Source organism: Conger conger, chromosome 1, assembly GCF_963514075.1.
Source record: "Conger conger chromosome 1, fConCon1.1, whole genome shotgun sequence".
Classification (NCBI taxonomy): domain Eukaryota; kingdom Metazoa; phylum Chordata; class Actinopteri; order Anguilliformes; family Congridae; genus Conger; species Conger conger.
Window position 1 is genome coordinate 11247622 of NC_083760.1, and position 17875 is coordinate 11265496.

Here is a 17875-nt window from a genome sequence, read left to right on the forward strand (position 1 = left end):
ACAATTTGTGTGACGCTAGGTTGCAAAAATCAAGATACTCACTGATTTTCTTCACTTCAGTGTAATTTATCAAGTATCTCTGAAAGTTGCGTTCAGTGTGCGGTAAACAATAAACTATTGTACAAAGTCACTATTGTACAAAGTCACTCAGTGACATTAAGTGTAAATCACTCGGTGAAGTTGATAAGCTCAGGAGACAGTATTTATAGCATGTCCGTGAGGTTGTACTAAAGACTGGGACTGTTCCAACTGAAACCATCACATTTAACTAATCTTGATCATTTGTATTGTAATATCTCAGTAAGTGTCCACGTGAAAAGCTTTTAATTATGTTTTCAGGAAAATATTTTTTTCATAATGGAAATTATATGCCCCTGGATTTGGCTGCTTTTCAAAGGCGAGCTAATTAACAGAAAAGCACACACCAGTTGCAACAAAGAGCTTATTTTACCAGGTGCTTTCAGTTTTCTTTAGAAATGGAGGGTTAAAAATCACAAACTGAATAATCGTGTCAATGGACTGTTTCTGTGTAACACATGTATTTTATGATTTAGGATGTGTATTTTGCAAACGCCACCCCAACCACCTGCTTTGTTCAAAACAAGACTACAGCATCAGAAGTTATCCCCAGAGAACAATTCTATTATTGACCACTAGATGGCAGATGTGAAAATGTAATCTTAATTATTCACTTTCTTTTGCGCGATTTTCTTTTTCATAAATGTGCGGATATGGATAACAGAATGTGTATATGGATTTATTTGGTACATTCCTAAAATATGACAAAATTCTTCCAAATAACTGATCTCTTCCAACCCACAGTTTTCCATCAAGTATTACCCCAATAATTAAACAAGACCAGGAAGCACTGACCAAAAAGTATTATTATATGTGAAGTTATTTATTATTATTATTATTATTATTATTATTATTATTTAAAATTACATAACTACACACACTCTTCAGTACCTTTGTTAATTTATTTAAGAAGTTCATAACACTGGCTCCATTTGATGAACCATAATTACTTTGCTCTTTCCATATTTGTATTAAAGCCAGTTCATGCCAAATAAAAGCACAAAAGCTCCAGTTCGAATTAATTCATGGACAACCCCCTGCTTTATCTTGGCTTCTGACTTCGTGACAAATCATCAACACGCAAAGCGGTGTTTGCAGTTGAAGGTGGATAATAAGGGGGAGGGGGTTACAGCATTTCATTTCCAGGTCAAAGGGCAAGCACTCCCACAGATGATGACAACAGGACTCCATGACAGCATTACATTCTGCAAGTAGAGAGAAGCCCTTCTGGCCCCAAGTCCCTGGTGCCTGGTGCCTGGTGCCGTCAAGTCATGGTCATTGAGCAGTAAAAAATAAAGTAGGATTCTGGGGTTTTCCAGCTGTATCCCATTTGGAATACTGAAATGAGACTCCATTATGCGTTTTGCTACGCTACACATCTGTGATTTAATAAGACGGGCCTGACAGCAAAAATGTCCTATTTACTAAGTGAAAATGGCACACAGCATACGGAAAAATAAAAAATAAAATCTAATACAGTGGACAACTTAATATATCGCCACTGCTATTTTCATGCAGTCAGATATTAGCATAATGAATGGTTTTCCTATGCCCTTCCCAGCCTATGATTGTCATATGATACATGCAGCATTTCAAGGTCATACGACACACAATCTAAAGATGGAAACCCCCAAAAAACTCTGCAGTGGAAGAAGCTACGCAGCATTAGTGTGTGTATGTGTGTGTGTGTGTGTGTATGTGTATGTGTGTGTGTGTATGTGTGTGTGTGTGTGTGTGTGTGTGTGTGTATGTGTGTGTGTGTGTGTGTGTGTGTGTGTGTGTGTGTGTGTGTATGTGTATGTGTGTGTGTGTGTGTTGAGGGCTCTGTTGGTGGGTGACAGTACCACCCGGAGGCAGGGGCAGGGTTTAGGCCTCTCTGGCTACGGGCTGATCATGGTGGGGGCCACACTGTAGAGCACGATGTCGCCCGTGATGCGGAGCAGGTTCACGTCCTCCAGCCCTCCGACCCGATGCTCGTACTCCAGGAGGTGGACGTCATTCAGTGCAACTTTAAACACGTCTTCATGCACCAGGATCTTGAGCTGCAGGGGAACCGGGAGAGGTTGCTCCATTCACCACCACAAAGGCACTGCGGATGCTTTACCTAACGACCGGCATTAAGATGACACCGCAACTACAGAAGCATCCTGTAACAGCCGAACATTAAAGAGTAGCAGCAAAGGGATGGGACTCTGACACCGAGACACTGGCACTATCAACAGTCAAATGTTGAAATAAACACAAACCAATGGGGGTTCCAAGCTGCTGTGTGCAAGGATAGGCCTACATGGATTAGAATCGTGTGTGTTGTTACGGTCCAAGTATGGCTTCCAGCAAACTATAACACCAGTTTGTACTTATCATTAATTTCAAAATATTATGCTTGGTGTAGGGCAGCATTGTCACCTTGCAGTAAGAAGGACCCAGGTTCAAATCTGAGGCCTTTTCTCTAAAGCTTGCATGTTCTCGGTGTCTGAATATACTACCGTTTCCTCCGACAGTTAGGCTAACTGGAGAGGTCTAAATTGCCCGAGGGTATGAGTGTGAGAGTGAATGGTGTGCATGTGATTGATTGGCGACCTGCCTCTCACCCAATGCATGCTGGGATACACTGTAGCCCTCCCACAACCCTGACTAGAAATAAGCAGGCTAGATAATGGATGGACGCTTGGTGTAATTTAAAGCTTGGCCCCTTACTTAAGGCTTATTGCTAATCGCTATATGTGATGCTTGACAGGAAAGAAGCTGGAACGGAACAATAGATCTTCATATGCGACCCTTCTAGAGAAAGGTCTGACGCAGCAGAAACTCTCATGGCGTGAGCACAGGCTTAAAATGATTGAGAAATCATTTTGTGTAGAAATTATTTTGAGACAATGCTGGTTTAGTACACGATAAACTTGTCAAAAAATGTCCTCCTGTATCAACACCCAAAATTCAGATGAATGCAAGGAATGAGTCACGTTTAAGGTTGAAATAAACCACACCGCTCTGTACTGCATACTCTGTACTATACGACAATAAACCACACCAATCTGTACTGTACCCTCTGTACTATACCTCAAAACGGTTCCCAGGAACAAAGGGGAACCCCCCGTCCCGTTCTTCAGGGCCCCAGTATCCACCCAGGCAGGAGTTTCGGGTGATGGTCTGCTCGTTAAAGCGAGGGTTCAAGTGAAAAACAACATCCGGGCCCCTGATTAAATCAACTTGAAACCTGAAAACAACATACGGGGACAAACAGGAGAAGGGTCAAATGGAAGATGCTTATAAGACGGATTAAAAATATAGTGTCACACTGAAATTAGTGTAGGAAGGGTGTTGTGTTTGTGTTCTCAGCCTGTACATTTCTGTCAGTTAAGTCACTGAATATATACACAAAAACAATGTGGGAAAACTCCATAACGTTACTCATTTGCACTGTGAGCACATCATCATAATTAATGTTGTGTCGGGCTTGTCTAATACAGTGAACTCTACCCCAACACAGGGGTCAGAAACCCTGGTCCTGGAGAGCCGCAGGGTGGGCCTCAAAATCAGCAACCGATTCAGATCCGAGAAACAAGCTGTGAGGAGTTAACTGTGTAATCAACTGTGTTCAGTGATCAATGCACACCCCGCGGCTCTCCAGACCAGGGTTTTTTCCGACAACTACAACACGAGCAGATGTGGTCGAATGGACATCGCTCACATGGTTTGATGATTTTTAGTGGTATTTCCAGTACTCCCGTTTGTTTGTTGTCAGTTACCTGTCTGCACCTGGAGCGGGTTCTCCCACGATGGTGATCAGCAGCCTGGGCATTAATCCAGAGTGCAAGGGCAGATCATATGGCACAGGCTGAAAAGCACAGAACATGTTCCCCATTAAAGGCAGAGATCGGCTTACCTCTCAAGCAGTAATTATAACGTTTAAAGATGACAATGTGATTACAGGACATGGTAACACATATTTTTTAAAAAGGAAATCAGATTTGTTAAGTTCTCTTTACTCCCTATTTTACTTTAGAAAAGCTGCTGCATCTGAACCTTTCGGCTAAACTTTGTGAAAATATTTTTTAGCAAACATCCCCGTTTTTTTTCCATCTCCTCAGAGGTTGTATGAACATTTAACTTTCACTATCAGCACATTACAACATTCATAGACAAGCAGACTGTATTACTGAACCATTGAGTGGTGATTGTGGATCAGTTTTCTCTGGTCCACAATGTAAGCTTATCCATTGTGAGCTAAAAGGCAGAACTGATTGCAGATCAGCCTTCCTACTTGAAAATATCTTATGAACAAAGCTCATGCAAATGAAATTTTTTATTTTCATTCACTCAAGAGTACAATTTCTTCAAAACAGCCAGGTGCTATATGGGCAGATACTAAATCAGAAAGAAAAAAAGGAAAAAAAAGGATATTGAAGAATATGAAGTTAATTAATTAATATACTACAGATAATTAAGTGGTAAGTCAGGTACATATGTTTATTAGTATCAAAGTCACAGACATTGTATGTTACCATCCATAATGCATATCCAATGCATTTATGAAGTACGCGATATCAGCTGAAAGAGAACTATAATTGAATTGTTTAATTGGGGGGGGAAATGTCATAAGCATCGGTTACCTTGTGCCTGAACCCTGGAACTTTAACCTGAGGATCAAGACTTTCAGGAAAAAGAACATTGCTAGAGAGAGAAAATAACCCACCCGTCAGTGACTGCAATGTGCAGACGTGACAACCCGACAACAACCCAAAAACAATGTTCCTTTTGACAACTTTCTTTCTGAAGTTCACAAAGCTGGGAGAAAGAACTGACAGTAATGTTAACTGAAAGTAAAACGTGAAACATAAGGTATTTTTAAAAATCGTAAAAAAAATTGTTTTATTATCATTGAATAACATGTTCACATGATCTCCCATTATAGCTGGATACTGAACACCAAGTTAATTTGTATATTTATATATCAGTAAAATTATAATTGATCAATTATTAAAATTATGGGATAATGGTTTCGTTTGTAATCGGTGAATATCCGTATATTGTTTATTTAACACTATGGATATCCACGGGAACACAACATGGAAGTGTTATGAACTATCTTGAAATATCTAGAGAAATATCATTACAATATACTTTGTACAAAAAAATGTAAAGTATTTTGCAGCCTGGTAACATTTCTCGATAATAATAAATCATCCATTTCTGCATGCGTCATGACCTGATATTAGCTGCTAAGGGCTGGACTCGCCCAGATTCCAACCGCCGGCCTTGCCCAGTGACTCAGCTTCTCTCGGCCAAGGCTGTTGAAGGCTATGCTGAAGAGGCCACGTTCAAAATAAACTTGTGAAATAACTACCGTATTGCTATTTTAGATTGTTTGACTGACACTAGTAACATTTGAAGATGGAAAACTTTAGCTCTGATTGACCCCAAATGTTCCGATCAGACAAAGAAGATATTCATACCATATGGATGGCACCGAGCAAATATAGCCTATCTAAACGTATATAATGATTGGCGAGCCAGCTTATTTGAATGAAAAAAATATTCGGTTAGTGCACAAAAAGAGTGGACATGACGTCCCAGGACATTAAAACGCACCCTGCTTGTAACTGTACATTTTACCAAGAGAGGAACATACTGAAAATAACTTTCCGCTCGCCGCTCTTTCCAGGGTGGCTGTTCCACGGGTTTAGGACCAGGTCTGACCAGCAACCCAAGCACAGCTAATAGTTTCCACTGGGCAAGTGACAGCAGGGAAACACCCATGGAAGGGAACACAAAATGGCAGCCCAGAAACCTGTCTGAATCGAGCCTTGTTCTCATTCAGCCCTATTTAAGCAACATAAACACATAGAGAAGGCTGGACTTTTTTTTTCTTTTTTTTTTAAACGCTAGAGCAGATATGATCCCTTTTTTTGTACAACAAAACATCATCATCGTGAATCATGTAAACTGCTAATGTTTGGTCATATGATGGAGTATAATCTATACTAATAAACCCCAAAAAAGTTAACTATACCTTTAAAAGATCATGGCACTTGCGCGTACATGTCACACACATGAAAGTGCATGTTCATATAGGTCGTGTAAATCACTGCAATACCTCCTGCCAAGCAATGCTCAGGACCACAGCAGCTGAAATTACAAGCTCTGCAGCAGAGAAGATCCAGCGCTCGGGGAAGTGTTGCGTTTCGCCTGTTAAAAAGCATGACGTCTTCAAAGATAGACATGTCACTCAATGAGAGCCCATGTTCAAAAATACCTCTCGATCTCTTCTAATCATTGAGTGGATGTACTGTAAAACGTGTATTTTAAAATACAACCACTGCACAACAAGCAGCAGCAAAGGGATGGGACTCTTGACACTGAGGGATGTGGCTTGTAATGTGGTGAACAATATACATGGAATCAGGCTGGAAACAAACCAAATAAATGTGTGACCCAATGAGTTTCCTCTCAACAATTAAATGTTGAAATAAACACAAACCAATGGGGATTCAAAGCTGCTGTGTGCAAGGATAGGCCTACATGGATTTGAAGCTTGTGTGTTGTTAGGGTTGCACAACAAATTCTGAAATGGCAGATTAATAGTTTATCATTTTGGAGCCTCACAGCACTGACCATTGTTCATGATTTCAGCCCTGCAGGCTGAAATGCATTACATTACCTTAATGGCATTTGGCAGACACTTTTATCCAGAGTGACATACAGTTGAATAGACTAAGCAGGAGACAATCCTCCCATGGAGCAATGCAGGGTTAAGGGCCTTGCTCAAGGGCCCGACAGCTGTGCGGAACCTATTGTAGCTACATCGAACCACTAACCACTACGCTACAGGCCACCCACTACATGTTCAGCGTGTCTACAGGGTCACGCAAAGTCATAAATCGATTCTACGAAAATTCCCTGACGTTTCACTCCTCGGCCTTCACTGTTTGCAGTAGTAGTGGTTTGTTGCCAACAGGTTAAATAAACCTTCATGCGCTTGGCAGAGCAATACTGTGTATTTAAAACTCACGGCTCGAAACCCATTCGTTTTTCTTTGCATCTTTCGAAATGCATGGCGCCCTCATAATTTTTTTGCAGTGGGATCCACCAGAAACCCTAACAGATTACAGCAGGGATATCAAACTCAAATCCTGGAGGGCCGTCGTGTCTGCTGGTTTTTGATGCATTCCTGTACTTAATTTAAAGTTAGTAGGAGTCCGCTCACCTTGTTTCCATTGGCTGCCGATTTAAAGGAAATCACAAAAACCAGCACTGTGGCCCTCGAGAACCAGGGGAGTTTGAGACCGGGTTACAGGGGAAAGAGAAGCGGGGGGGAAGAGAAGAGAGGAGGAAAAAAAAACAAAAAAAAAAAACACTCTTCCTTTCGGGAGAGATCCAGGATTGCTTATCATTTCATTGCCCTTTGGCAGGCAGGGTTGTGACAACAAACACTGAACAGAAGCCAGCGGATGGTGCAAACTCCGCCCGACACCCTGCCCGCGCCAGTGCTGACGGGAGCCCCGCGTGATTGACACCACCCAAGCTTCCGTCAGCAGGACACTTCCTGCCTCATCGTGCGTTAGTGAACCCGCTGGTCAGTCCTGCACCTGCAGTCAGCCTATAGACACAGAGCACGGAGCAAGCCATCCTGCAGCAAAGCGACTAACTGTGGAGCTCAGCAGGAGGGCAAGGGCGGTGGCCGGCTGCATATACCGCAGGGGATATTTCTACGCTCACCAAAACTGCTATAATCTATAAAATTGTGGAGGGATGGGCCTACAAGGACTTCAAATCTATACATTTTCACTGAAAATGCAACTCACACTTATGTGAGATACATACAAACAGATGTATTCACAGGAAATAAGGACAATAGTGATTAGGAAATATATTTGACCATTAAACAATCAACATTAAGAGCATTGATGTACAACATGTACATAAAAAAAAAAGAGAAAAAGAATCATCAAAACCAAAATGTTATGGCACGGAGAGCATTGGATATATAAAACTTAGATTTGGAACAAAAACACAAAAAAAAGTTTTGCTGCACAAATGTTTGGCTTTCATAGAGTATTCATACAAAATAGTGTGCCCATATATTAGAATGTGTCTTTTAGTAAAACAGTAGTGGAGTAACATGAATGTAAATATGGTTAAATAATGCAAGACTGAAACCCAAAGCGAATACTCCCGGTCATTATGGACCGTGTGCGTGGGCTTGGCTCTACTGTTCAGCTTGCTCAGTTCATTATTAAGATTTAACTGAATATGTGGGATTCAACAACATATAGCAACAGCAGTGAAGTGATGTCTTCATCCAACAAAAATCTGAAGATATCCCTGCGCTCAAAAGTATGGTGGATTATTTCTGGGCTGAAAGACAAGAATACACATTTTATTTTAATTTGTTCAACAGTTCAACTGTGAAACCTTCAATTAAAAAAAAAAAAAAAAAAATGCCAGAGCAGAAAGGGAAAACTGCAAACACTGCCGACATCCAAACCCTTCCCTGGAATAACACACAGCCCCGCTCCACAGAATAGCCTTTTCAAAGAAGCAAGCTCCAAAAGACGGCAGCTGCAAGAGACCAGCACAAGACCAGGGCAAGACCAACCAGAGAGAAAGAAGGGATGTAGCTGGCAATCCCAATCTGCCGCAGTCTGTGCCATTCCAGGTTTTACAAGGTAAAAAAACAAAAGTACTGGAACGTGGCCAGTAATGGTTTCGAAATACAAGAGCATTTCTGTAGTAAGGCCTAGAATGGCTCAGTCTTTGATACATTGGGAGTGCCGTTTACATCGCTGGAAAGTGTTAAGAATTGACAAGGATCCCCCGGGTACTCACCAGCGATCCTCCAGGAGCGCCGTATGGTGGGTTGGGGTACGGTCCCATGGGGTTCATGCCATAGGAGCCCGGATGGCTGGGCTGACCTGGGAAGGCACCGCCACCAGGTGGCCCCCAGCCACCAGCAGGGAGCGGGGGGAAGCCTCCACCGGCGAACCCTGGAAAGTTGCCGGAGTTCGACGGAGGGGGATAGGCACCGGGAGCTCCTGGTCCGTAGGGGCCTTGGGCAGGCTGTCCTCCAGCATACGGCATGTTAGGGTACTGCCCTGGGGGAGCGTTGGGACCAGAGGGAAACTGCCCTGGGACCCCGGACGGGAAGGGTTGGGGAGCGCCTCCTCCAGGAGGGTACGGTCCTGGTGCTGAGGGATACTGGCTAGGGCCTCCGGGTCCTCCCGGAAATTGTCCTGGAGCTCCGGGTCCTCCTGGAAACTGTCCAGGGGCTCCCGGGCCTCCTGGAAACTGTCCTGGGGCTCCGGGGCCTCCTGGAAACTGTCCTGGGGCTCCGGGGCCTCCTGGAAACTGTCCTGGGGCTCCCTGCCCAGAGGGGTATGGCCCAGGGACTCCTGGGGCAGAAGGAAACCCACCAGGTGCAGAGGGTGCACTGGGATACTGCCCTGGGGCTCCAGGGCCTGATTGGAACTGTCCAGGACCAGCGGGACCGCCGGGGTACTGACCAGGTGCCCCTGGGCCAGACGGCTGGGCGGGACTGGAGGAAGGGGGAAAGCCAGGAGCTCCTGGGGCCGCACCAGGCCAGCCGGGGTTAGTGGCCGGAGGAGCAGGGTTGGCAGGTGCAGCAGGATTGGTTTGAGCTTTGGGAGCTTTGCCAGGGACATCGTCCAATATGGCATCGGCAAGCTAAACACAGAACGGAGGCAAACTAGAGAATGAGGCAATGATTTTTAATTTTTTTTTAATTTTTTAATTTTTAATTTTTTTAATCACCCACAAATAAGTGCTCTGTCCATTTCGTCACCACCGCTATAAGAATGATTGTTTTAACCTAGTGAATAGAAAATCGGGCTAAGCAAAGAATACTCACAGAAAAGTCATCCATATCCTGAAAGACAAAGTGAAAGAAAGGTTGAGTCAATTTCAATTACAGCCCTTTATATCTCAGAGACACGGTGAAAGAAATATGTCAGTAACTGAAATAAACTAACTAATGCTCAGTGGGTAAGTATGCACGGATAGCTGTCCAAAGGTGTTTGTGGATTCTTCTTCAAGATAATTTGTTGCTAGCTAGCTAATTTGATGTAGCAAATTATACGACACCGCTAGCTGTCTAACAGTAATCTCGAAAAAGTAGAAATTAAGATGCGGGAAAATTATATGAACGGTCATAATGAATAAAATACAGAAAACTATTCATAGCTTATCCCATTTAGGTAGATAGCTAGTAACCAATAACAATTTAATTAGCATACCTTTCTCACACTGCAACGTTAAATATGCTAGCCAGCTTTTGGACTCCCCAATTACTCCTGGGCAATGTAACAGGTAATGTAGCTGGCTCTTGGTTGTACATTTTGTCGCACATATCCACAGCGACTAACGCTAGATATCTGGCTGGATAGGATTTATGCAAGTTTGCGAATTACCAATGTTTTTGAATTAGGCAATACATTTCCTGAACAGTAGCTATGTAGCTAGCAAACCAGCAATCTGTTTCCAAATCACATGAAATATCCATGATGTTGTCAGTCGGGTAACGTTAGCTACCTTACCAAGTAAAAAGTGATCCGCCTTTAAAAATCCAAAGTACTGTACAAACCCCCCCACGGCAAAAAAAAAAGGTAAAATGACAGCAAGTTAGGTAACGTTCGGTAGCTAACAGGAAGTGTTAGCCTCAATGCGTCACGCAAGTGCTGTTCTTTCCTGGTCCGGTTTCTCGGTCCGATAGCTAAAGAAATCTAACGCACTAAAAAGTTCCGATAAAGAGAGACCACCATCTTCGGTGTTGTGATGGGTTACTTTATCACGCCGCTAGAAAACGTCATAACTTGTCCGATCCGTTCCGATCAACGATTTACAAACACAATAATATTAAAAACTATTTTTGCATACCTGTTAGTTGATGTGGTTGAGTCTCGAAAACGTGGTCAAATTTAAAACAGCAGATGTTTTAGGGCGTCAGCTGTTCAGATTAATCAATCTATATAACATGTGGATTGGCTAATGTGGTATGGTGAACTAAATGAACCAATCAGATGATTTTAAGGCTGTTGAATCCATGCATAACGCTTCATAAAAAGGCAAGTACCACAGTAGTTTGCTTTTCCGGTCCCTACTGCCCCACCCACTTATTCACACCACGTTCCACGAAGTTGAAATATTATATAATTCACGTGTTACCCTAAATAAGTGCGATATCTTAACATTATTATTTGAGAATGGTTATGTGTTATGACTGAATATTTGATCTTGGAGGGGATGACAGGGGTGGAAACATAGACTGTATAAAAAGCAAATTACCCAATATGTTTGCTGCACGTAGCCTACTGGCCTTGGGAACTAGGAGACACATTTACCGCTGGCGCCATCTTGAGGGGAAACTATTATCCTGCGTTTCTCTAAATCGACTTAAAATTATATCAGAATCAGCCGGGGGAAAAACCCCCAGAATGAATGCAACCTTAGTTTTCAGCAGCCCCCTGCCTTACTAAGCATTATGCAGTTGTAGTGGGTTTTATGTTTTATTATATTCAATTTATTTATTATGTATTAAATAGGAATGGCTTACATTAAAGGCAGACACAATCATTGTGACATCAAACCTCACACGTCAATCCATAAAACAGTTAATTAGGTAAATTTTAAAACTTATTTTAGGTAATTGAAGTAAGTTAAAATATAGCTAACATATATTTCATGTATAACATATATCAATGGTAACTGGACAGCGTGAAAAATACAACTGCAAAGGAAAAACACATTTAATTTAGCTGTTGACGACTTTGTAAAACTTTGTAAAACTTTGCTGTATGTAAAATTCAGAACTTGTGAAGGTGTAAACTACAATTATTTATTTAATTATTATTATTATTATTATTATTATTATTATTATTATTATTATTATTATTCTAATATATATATAACTGAGAGTATTAGAGAAACGTTCAACCTGGATTAAGCAAAGCTCCGCAGATACATATTATTATATTTCATAAACCAAAACGTCAGTGATGTTTATGGGGTTTATGGGTTATCTGAGTGTCGAATAAGAACGGAATGTTTTTCGTGCTTTAAAACGTACTGGGGGGGCGCTCCTGTAAGGCTACTCCTATAAACTCAATTGCCAAAATGTTTCTGTTCCCGATTGAGGAGGAGCCAGCTTTGAGCCTTTCACTTCGTTGTTCTGCTGCTCCCAGGGAATGTGGGTAGGTCGAGCTATCGGATTGGGCAGATTAGAGTCACAAGACCGAAGGGAAAATAAACTGTACATCTGTACTAGACAATCTGAGTCTGCGCTTCGGGGAAAATGGTGAGTTTTGTGTGAGGCGGGGTAGCAAAATGCAATAAAAGTCTAATTCGTTTGGTCATTCTCGTTTGGAGAATCGTTCTAATGCATTTAGTTTGACAAATTTACAGGATTATATCTTTTTAGGGGCATATTCTTCAATCGTGCGTTGTATTGTTCAATGGAGTGCAAAAGGCAAAAAATGCAGTTCCACCCATTCCATTGTGATGTGCTGCAACATGTCAATTCATAGTACGGGGCAATCTACCTAGCTAGCTCGTTAGCAAACTAACCAGTTAAATATTTTTTGGTTTAAGACATTTCCCTTTAAAATACACTTGTAATGTTATAGTATTAAAGGCACCGAATGAACAATGTAAGTCGAGTGGTGTGCTAGGTTGTCATTTATTTAGCTAACCAGCCAACTTGAATTGTACTGTATGGGAGAGCTCTAGACCCACGTACTGTCTGTAGCCAACGTTAGCTAACATTAAATAGCTCGCGAGCTTGCTAAGGAATTCACATTTCCTGTGTAACCAGCTGGCTGTCTCGTCCAAGAATAACGCTGGCTTGTCATCCTGCTTATATAGTCTGCTTTGATCTTGCATTTAAATACAAGTAGGTTAATATTACAGGCTATTTCACAAGGTATGCGGAGGTTTGTCCAAAGCAGCCGTAGTTTGCCAACTAGGTTGAGGATAAACAAAGAAAATTACTCTCTATGTAAGTATGTATAATTGTGTTTTAGTCTCCCCTGCTTTCAACAGCACGAGTCCAAATTTTTTGTTAACTTTACTGATTAGCTGGTTACCTATGGTGTATCATGGTTGGTTATTATGCTTTGGTAGCTAGTAATCCCAAATCGGAGGCAACAGAAGTTTTGCGTATTAAAGTGATCCGGTTAAACAACGTGTTAATAGGCTAATACACTGTACATAAGATTAAAACCGGCGTACAGGAATCCTAATGTAGCCTGTGTGTAGTACATTTTATTATTTTATCAGACCAATTTATTATAGTAACCATTTGGTTTTTGCAGGTAGCCTATAGAAATCCAGGTAGAAATCTGATGGTTTATATGTACATAAATGCAGATTTGTACATGTTTTTACGTTTTTTCTTTGCAGAGTGAAACATTAGTCGTATGTGAAGTTGACAAGGATTTGGTCAAAAGGTTAAAGGCTTTCCGATTCCGGAAAGCAACCAACAATGCTGCGATTATCAGTAAGTTTTGCGAAATAGTTTTGCGGGTACGTCAATACTTTTAATGAATATTTTTGGAAGTGGCATTATCCGCTAAAATCACATATGCTTGGCCAGGTGGCGGAGAGAGACATTTTAGAGCGTCTCCCAGGTGGTGCCTAAATCACAAAAATACTTAATTGGTGATTTTAGGGGAAAATGTAATCGCGACAGTGCTAGTGCGGACTGTGAAGGTGACTAACGCCTTCGGCTCGGCTGTCCTCATTCATGGAATGCAATTTTAAGACAGCTATTTTCTCTCTCTATTCAGTGAAAATTGACATGGATAATCACCTTGTGGTCCTTGATGAGGAACATGAGGCAAGTTGTCAAAGTTGATTATTTATTTGTTAATGTATAAATGTATTTATTTTGGATGCTTTAGATTCAAGTGTTCAGATAGTCAGTTCGTGAGGCTATTATGGTGGAATAATTGTTGTTAGGTAAGCCATACTAATTGCCTTGATTGTGGAGAACTATTCTCCAAATGTTTGATTTGTTTTATTTTTTAGTTTAATTACCACAATATAGACACAGTCCCTTCAAAAAGTATTGGAACAGCAAGGTCAATACCTTTGTTTCCAGGTAGAAATCTCAGAAATAAACAACAACGAAAAGAGGCAGCAGTAAATGCCTGGAAAAGCATCAAAAAAGAAGAATGCAGCAGTTTAGTCATGTCAATGGGTCACACGCTTGATGCAGTTATTGCAAGAAAGGGATATGTACCAAATATTCAGTGGTATTTAATTTCATTTACTTAAATATTCTCTGTTCCAATACTTTTGCTCACCTAAAAATTGGGTGGTCTGATATCAAAGGTGCTATATTCTAAGTAGTTTAGCACATCTAGGTGTAAATACCAGGAAGTAAAAGCTGAAATTCTGAACTCTTGACTTGTCTTGTCTTGTCTTGTCTCTTGTCTTTTTATCTCAACCCCACATGTATTCAGTGTATTGCAAAAACAAAGGAATTGGCCTTGCTGTTCCAATACTGTTTATGAAAAAGTGTTTATGATAAATGTTTACAGTGATTTTTCCTTCTCTTAGGATATATCTCCTGATGATCTGAGAGATGAATTGCCTGAATGTCAACCAAGATATCCTTTTTGCTGATTTTACCTTCAACACCGTGGACTAACACTGATTTGGAAATTTGTTTGAAGTGCGTCTACGCACAATGTTTAACACGTTGTTTTGATGTATTCATACAAGCCTGATTATCCTTAACCATGGACACATTTGTGGTCTACAGTTATAAGTACCATCATGATGACGGGCGTGTTTCCTATCCGCTCTGCTTCATCTTTTCTAGCCCACAGGGTAAACACATTTTAATCATTATGAATGGTAAATGGTAAATGGTTGGCATTTATATAGCGCCTTTATCCAAAGCGCTGTACAATTGATGCTTCTCATTCACCCATTCATACACACACTCACACACCGACGGCAATTGGCTGCCGTGCAAGGCACCGACCAGCTCGTCAGGAGCATTTGGGGGTTAGGTGTCTTGCTCAGGGACACTTCGACACAGCCCGGGCGGGGGATCGAACCGGCAACCCTCCGACTGCCAGACGACTGCTCTTACTGCCTGAGCCATGTCGCATTATGACCCAGAAGACACGAGAGAGCATTCTTCGAAATTGAAAGAACGAAATTGCTGTATTCCAACTTGAGCTTAAATTGCCGTTGATTGGATTGCAAACAAATGTGTGAAGGTCCCTTTGAAGCGTTAGTCCTTAATGCAATTTAGTAGCTCAGAATCATGACTCTGCCAGTGGCATCTGTGTGGACAGTGGTCCTGCATTGCACTGCAGGCGACCTGTAACGTAGGTTAAGGTCCATGACTGGGACGTGCAAGGTTGGTGGTTCAATCCCCGGTGTAGCCACAATAAGATCTGCACTGCCGTTGGGCCCTTGAGCAAGGCCTTTAACCCTGCATTGCTCAAGGGGAGGATTGTCTCCTGCTTAGTCTAACCAACTGCACATCGCTCTGGATAAGAGTGTCTGCCAAATGCCAATAATGTAATGTAATGTAACGTAGTGTAATGCATAGCATGAATGGTGTTGCTCTGGGAGACACCACCTGTCTGCTTTATTGCACTAGAGTAGACATTGGCATTTCCAGTCCTGGAGGCCTTGTGTGTCTGCAGGTTTTCACCAGTTTCCCTGGCTAAATCAGCTAATTGGCTCTATTCGCCAACCGTGGTTCCCTCAGGTTAGGTCACAGTTAAACATCTCTCCAGCTGCCATTCATGTGCTTACGAAGAAAGAGAAATGTTGCTGATGGCGTAAATGTCAGGGGTAATTAAGGCCAAGGGCTTGCATGAAAAGCAGAAACTGATACGGACCTTGATGGCTGCCTCTGCACAAGAGGGACATCTCTGGCTGATCAACTACCTGCAGTCTGCTTGTACAAGCTGCTATAGTGTACACTCTTCTGAGTTGAAGGATATTGCAACAATGTGCATACAAATAAGAAAATGTAAGATAAAAAAAAAAAAAAAAGTATAAATCTAAATTGTTATTTTGACAGTTCCTGACTGATAGATTGTGTAAGGCCTTTTCATTCATAATCCTCAAAATATCTAAAGGTAATTTCAAGGTTTTGCAATGCACTGAAGTAATCTCCATATAAGTCTTTTTTTTTCTTTTTTTTTTTTTTTAGGGTGCACACCTAAGATGCAGATGATGTATGCTGGCAGTAAGAACAAGCTTGTGCGAACCACGGAAATGTGCAAGGTTTGTGTTGTTTATTAACTAAAATGTTCACACTGCTTCTGTTTCCTTGTAAAAGATGAGGCATAAAACCCCTTCACTCTCAGGTGTTTGAAGTGAGGAATACAGAGGACCTGACTGAGGAATGGCTTCGGGGGAAACTGGGATGCTTCCATTAGGCACCTCTTGTCTAACTGGATGAAGATGTCAGGGAGTTGACCAAGACCGCATGTGATGTTAATTATGGGAGAAAATGCGATGGTCCCTGTCTGCCTGTGTCTTTTCCATTGTCTGTTTCTGACCAAGGCTGCCCCACCCCATGTGATATCTTTCCACGAAGTTTGTTTGTACTCGGAAAAGAGAAAAGAAAAGAAAAGAAAAAAAAATGAAGCTTTTCTTTTTCTTGATAAAAAAAAAACAAAAAAAAAAACATTTTTCACACTGTCCACTAAATTCCACAGTTGTGTGTTGGGAATCCGACTGAGACATTCCAAGTATTTTCTTTTTGTCTTCCAATCGCCTATTTAGATGTAACTAACAAATGTGTTTAAATTACAATTTCCACAACATTTGTGCTTTACTTTATCTTAACTTTTGGTGTTTTTGACAAGCCAACCTCACAGGTGGGTTTCTCTCCTCAGTACACTACATGATGTCAAAGTACTTTTTTTCCCCAAATTGTGACAAAAACAAAACAATATATAGTGTCAGCAAATGTTCCATGTTCAGGTACAAGCTTCATTATGAATAAAATCTCAGAGACAAGCTTCATTATGAATAAAATCCCAGATACAAGCTACATTATGAATAAAATGTTATTTGGTCAAAGCCTTGGGAGGAAAGTGCAGCTAACATTCCCATTTTGCCAATTCCCTGAATTCTTTTTGGTTTCACAGTTTTGTGTTGCCTGATATTTTTAAATGTATTTTGATATTTGAGTGGGCTTGGGCATGAGCCCGTTCTGATTGGGATCAGCAGAAAATGGGGTTTACAAAAAGGATCCAAAGCTGTAATGAAATGACAATGTATGCACATGCTTACTGGAAATAGATTTTGTATAATTGGCATTCGATTTTATGTAATTGACATTACTCTTCCAGAGATTGTTCAGCTAATTAAATGTTCATTGACACAGAATCCAGTACCCTTGACATTTGGTTAAAAACAAATATATATCTTTAATAGCAGACTGTGATTGATATGGAACTTTTATTGTACTCTGTCCTTTGATTGGAAACAATGTATAAATAAACAATATTTGTCACACTATCTGCACTCTTATTAAGTGAATTCCCTGAACTGTGAGACCATGAAAAATTCAGTTTGAGTTTGCATTAACATGTTTTATATAAAAACAAATGTGTATACCTTTCCGCTAAAGTCCATTGCTGTCCATATAGCTGCTGGGAGTTTTAAGGTATATTGATTTGATGTTTAGCACGTATTTTACAAACCCAACAGCTGCAGCATCCCAGATTCCCTGGAATGCTCAGCAGTCAATCTGGGAAACACTGGATAACCATTGTTCTGCCTCATAACCGTGCATGTCAAA

General features: G+C 41.2%; 2 protein-coding genes across 5 annotated transcripts; one reads left to right on the forward strand and one right to left on the reverse strand.

The window, feature by feature from the left end:
* Nucleotides 1-880: 880 nt before the first annotated feature.
* Nucleotides 881-11194, reverse strand: lgals3a (lectin, galactoside binding soluble 3a). Of its 3 annotated transcripts, none has more exons than XM_061246971.1 (6): nt 10972-11194; nt 9947-9964; nt 8908-9762; nt 3828-3916; nt 3139-3295; nt 881-2120 (listed from the first exon to the last, which is right to left on the reverse strand). In XM_061246971.1, the coding sequence occupies exons 2-6, from the start codon at nt 9959-9961 to the stop codon at nt 1959-1961; spliced, it is 1278 nt and encodes a 425-aa protein (XP_061102955.1). In that variant the 5' UTR covers nt 9962-9964; nt 10972-11194; the 3' UTR covers nt 881-1958. The 3 variants fall into 3 exon arrangements, with proteins under 3 accessions (XP_061102955.1, XP_061102949.1, XP_061102961.1); XM_061246965.1 differs by lacking the exon at nt 10972-11194 and adding an exon at nt 10632-10934; XM_061246977.1 differs by lacking the exon at nt 10972-11194 and adding an exon at nt 10332-10616.
* A 1058-nt stretch (nt 11195-12252) lies between these two features.
* On the forward strand, nt 12253-17592 carry gmfb (glia maturation factor, beta). 2 transcript variants are annotated; one of them, XM_061256781.1, is made up of 7 exons: nt 12253-12388; nt 13492-13588; nt 13878-13927; nt 14653-14702; nt 14843-14925; nt 16274-16347; nt 16431-17592. In XM_061256781.1, the coding sequence occupies exons 1-7, from the start codon at nt 12386-12388 to the stop codon at nt 16500-16502; spliced, it is 429 nt and encodes a 142-aa protein (XP_061112765.1). In that variant the 5' UTR covers nt 12253-12385; the 3' UTR covers nt 16503-17592. The 2 variants fall into 2 exon arrangements, with proteins under 2 accessions (XP_061112765.1, XP_061112773.1); XM_061256789.1 differs by lacking the exon at nt 12253-12388 and having other exon boundaries at nt 13492-13614.
* Nucleotides 17593-17875: the final 283 nt, after the last annotated feature.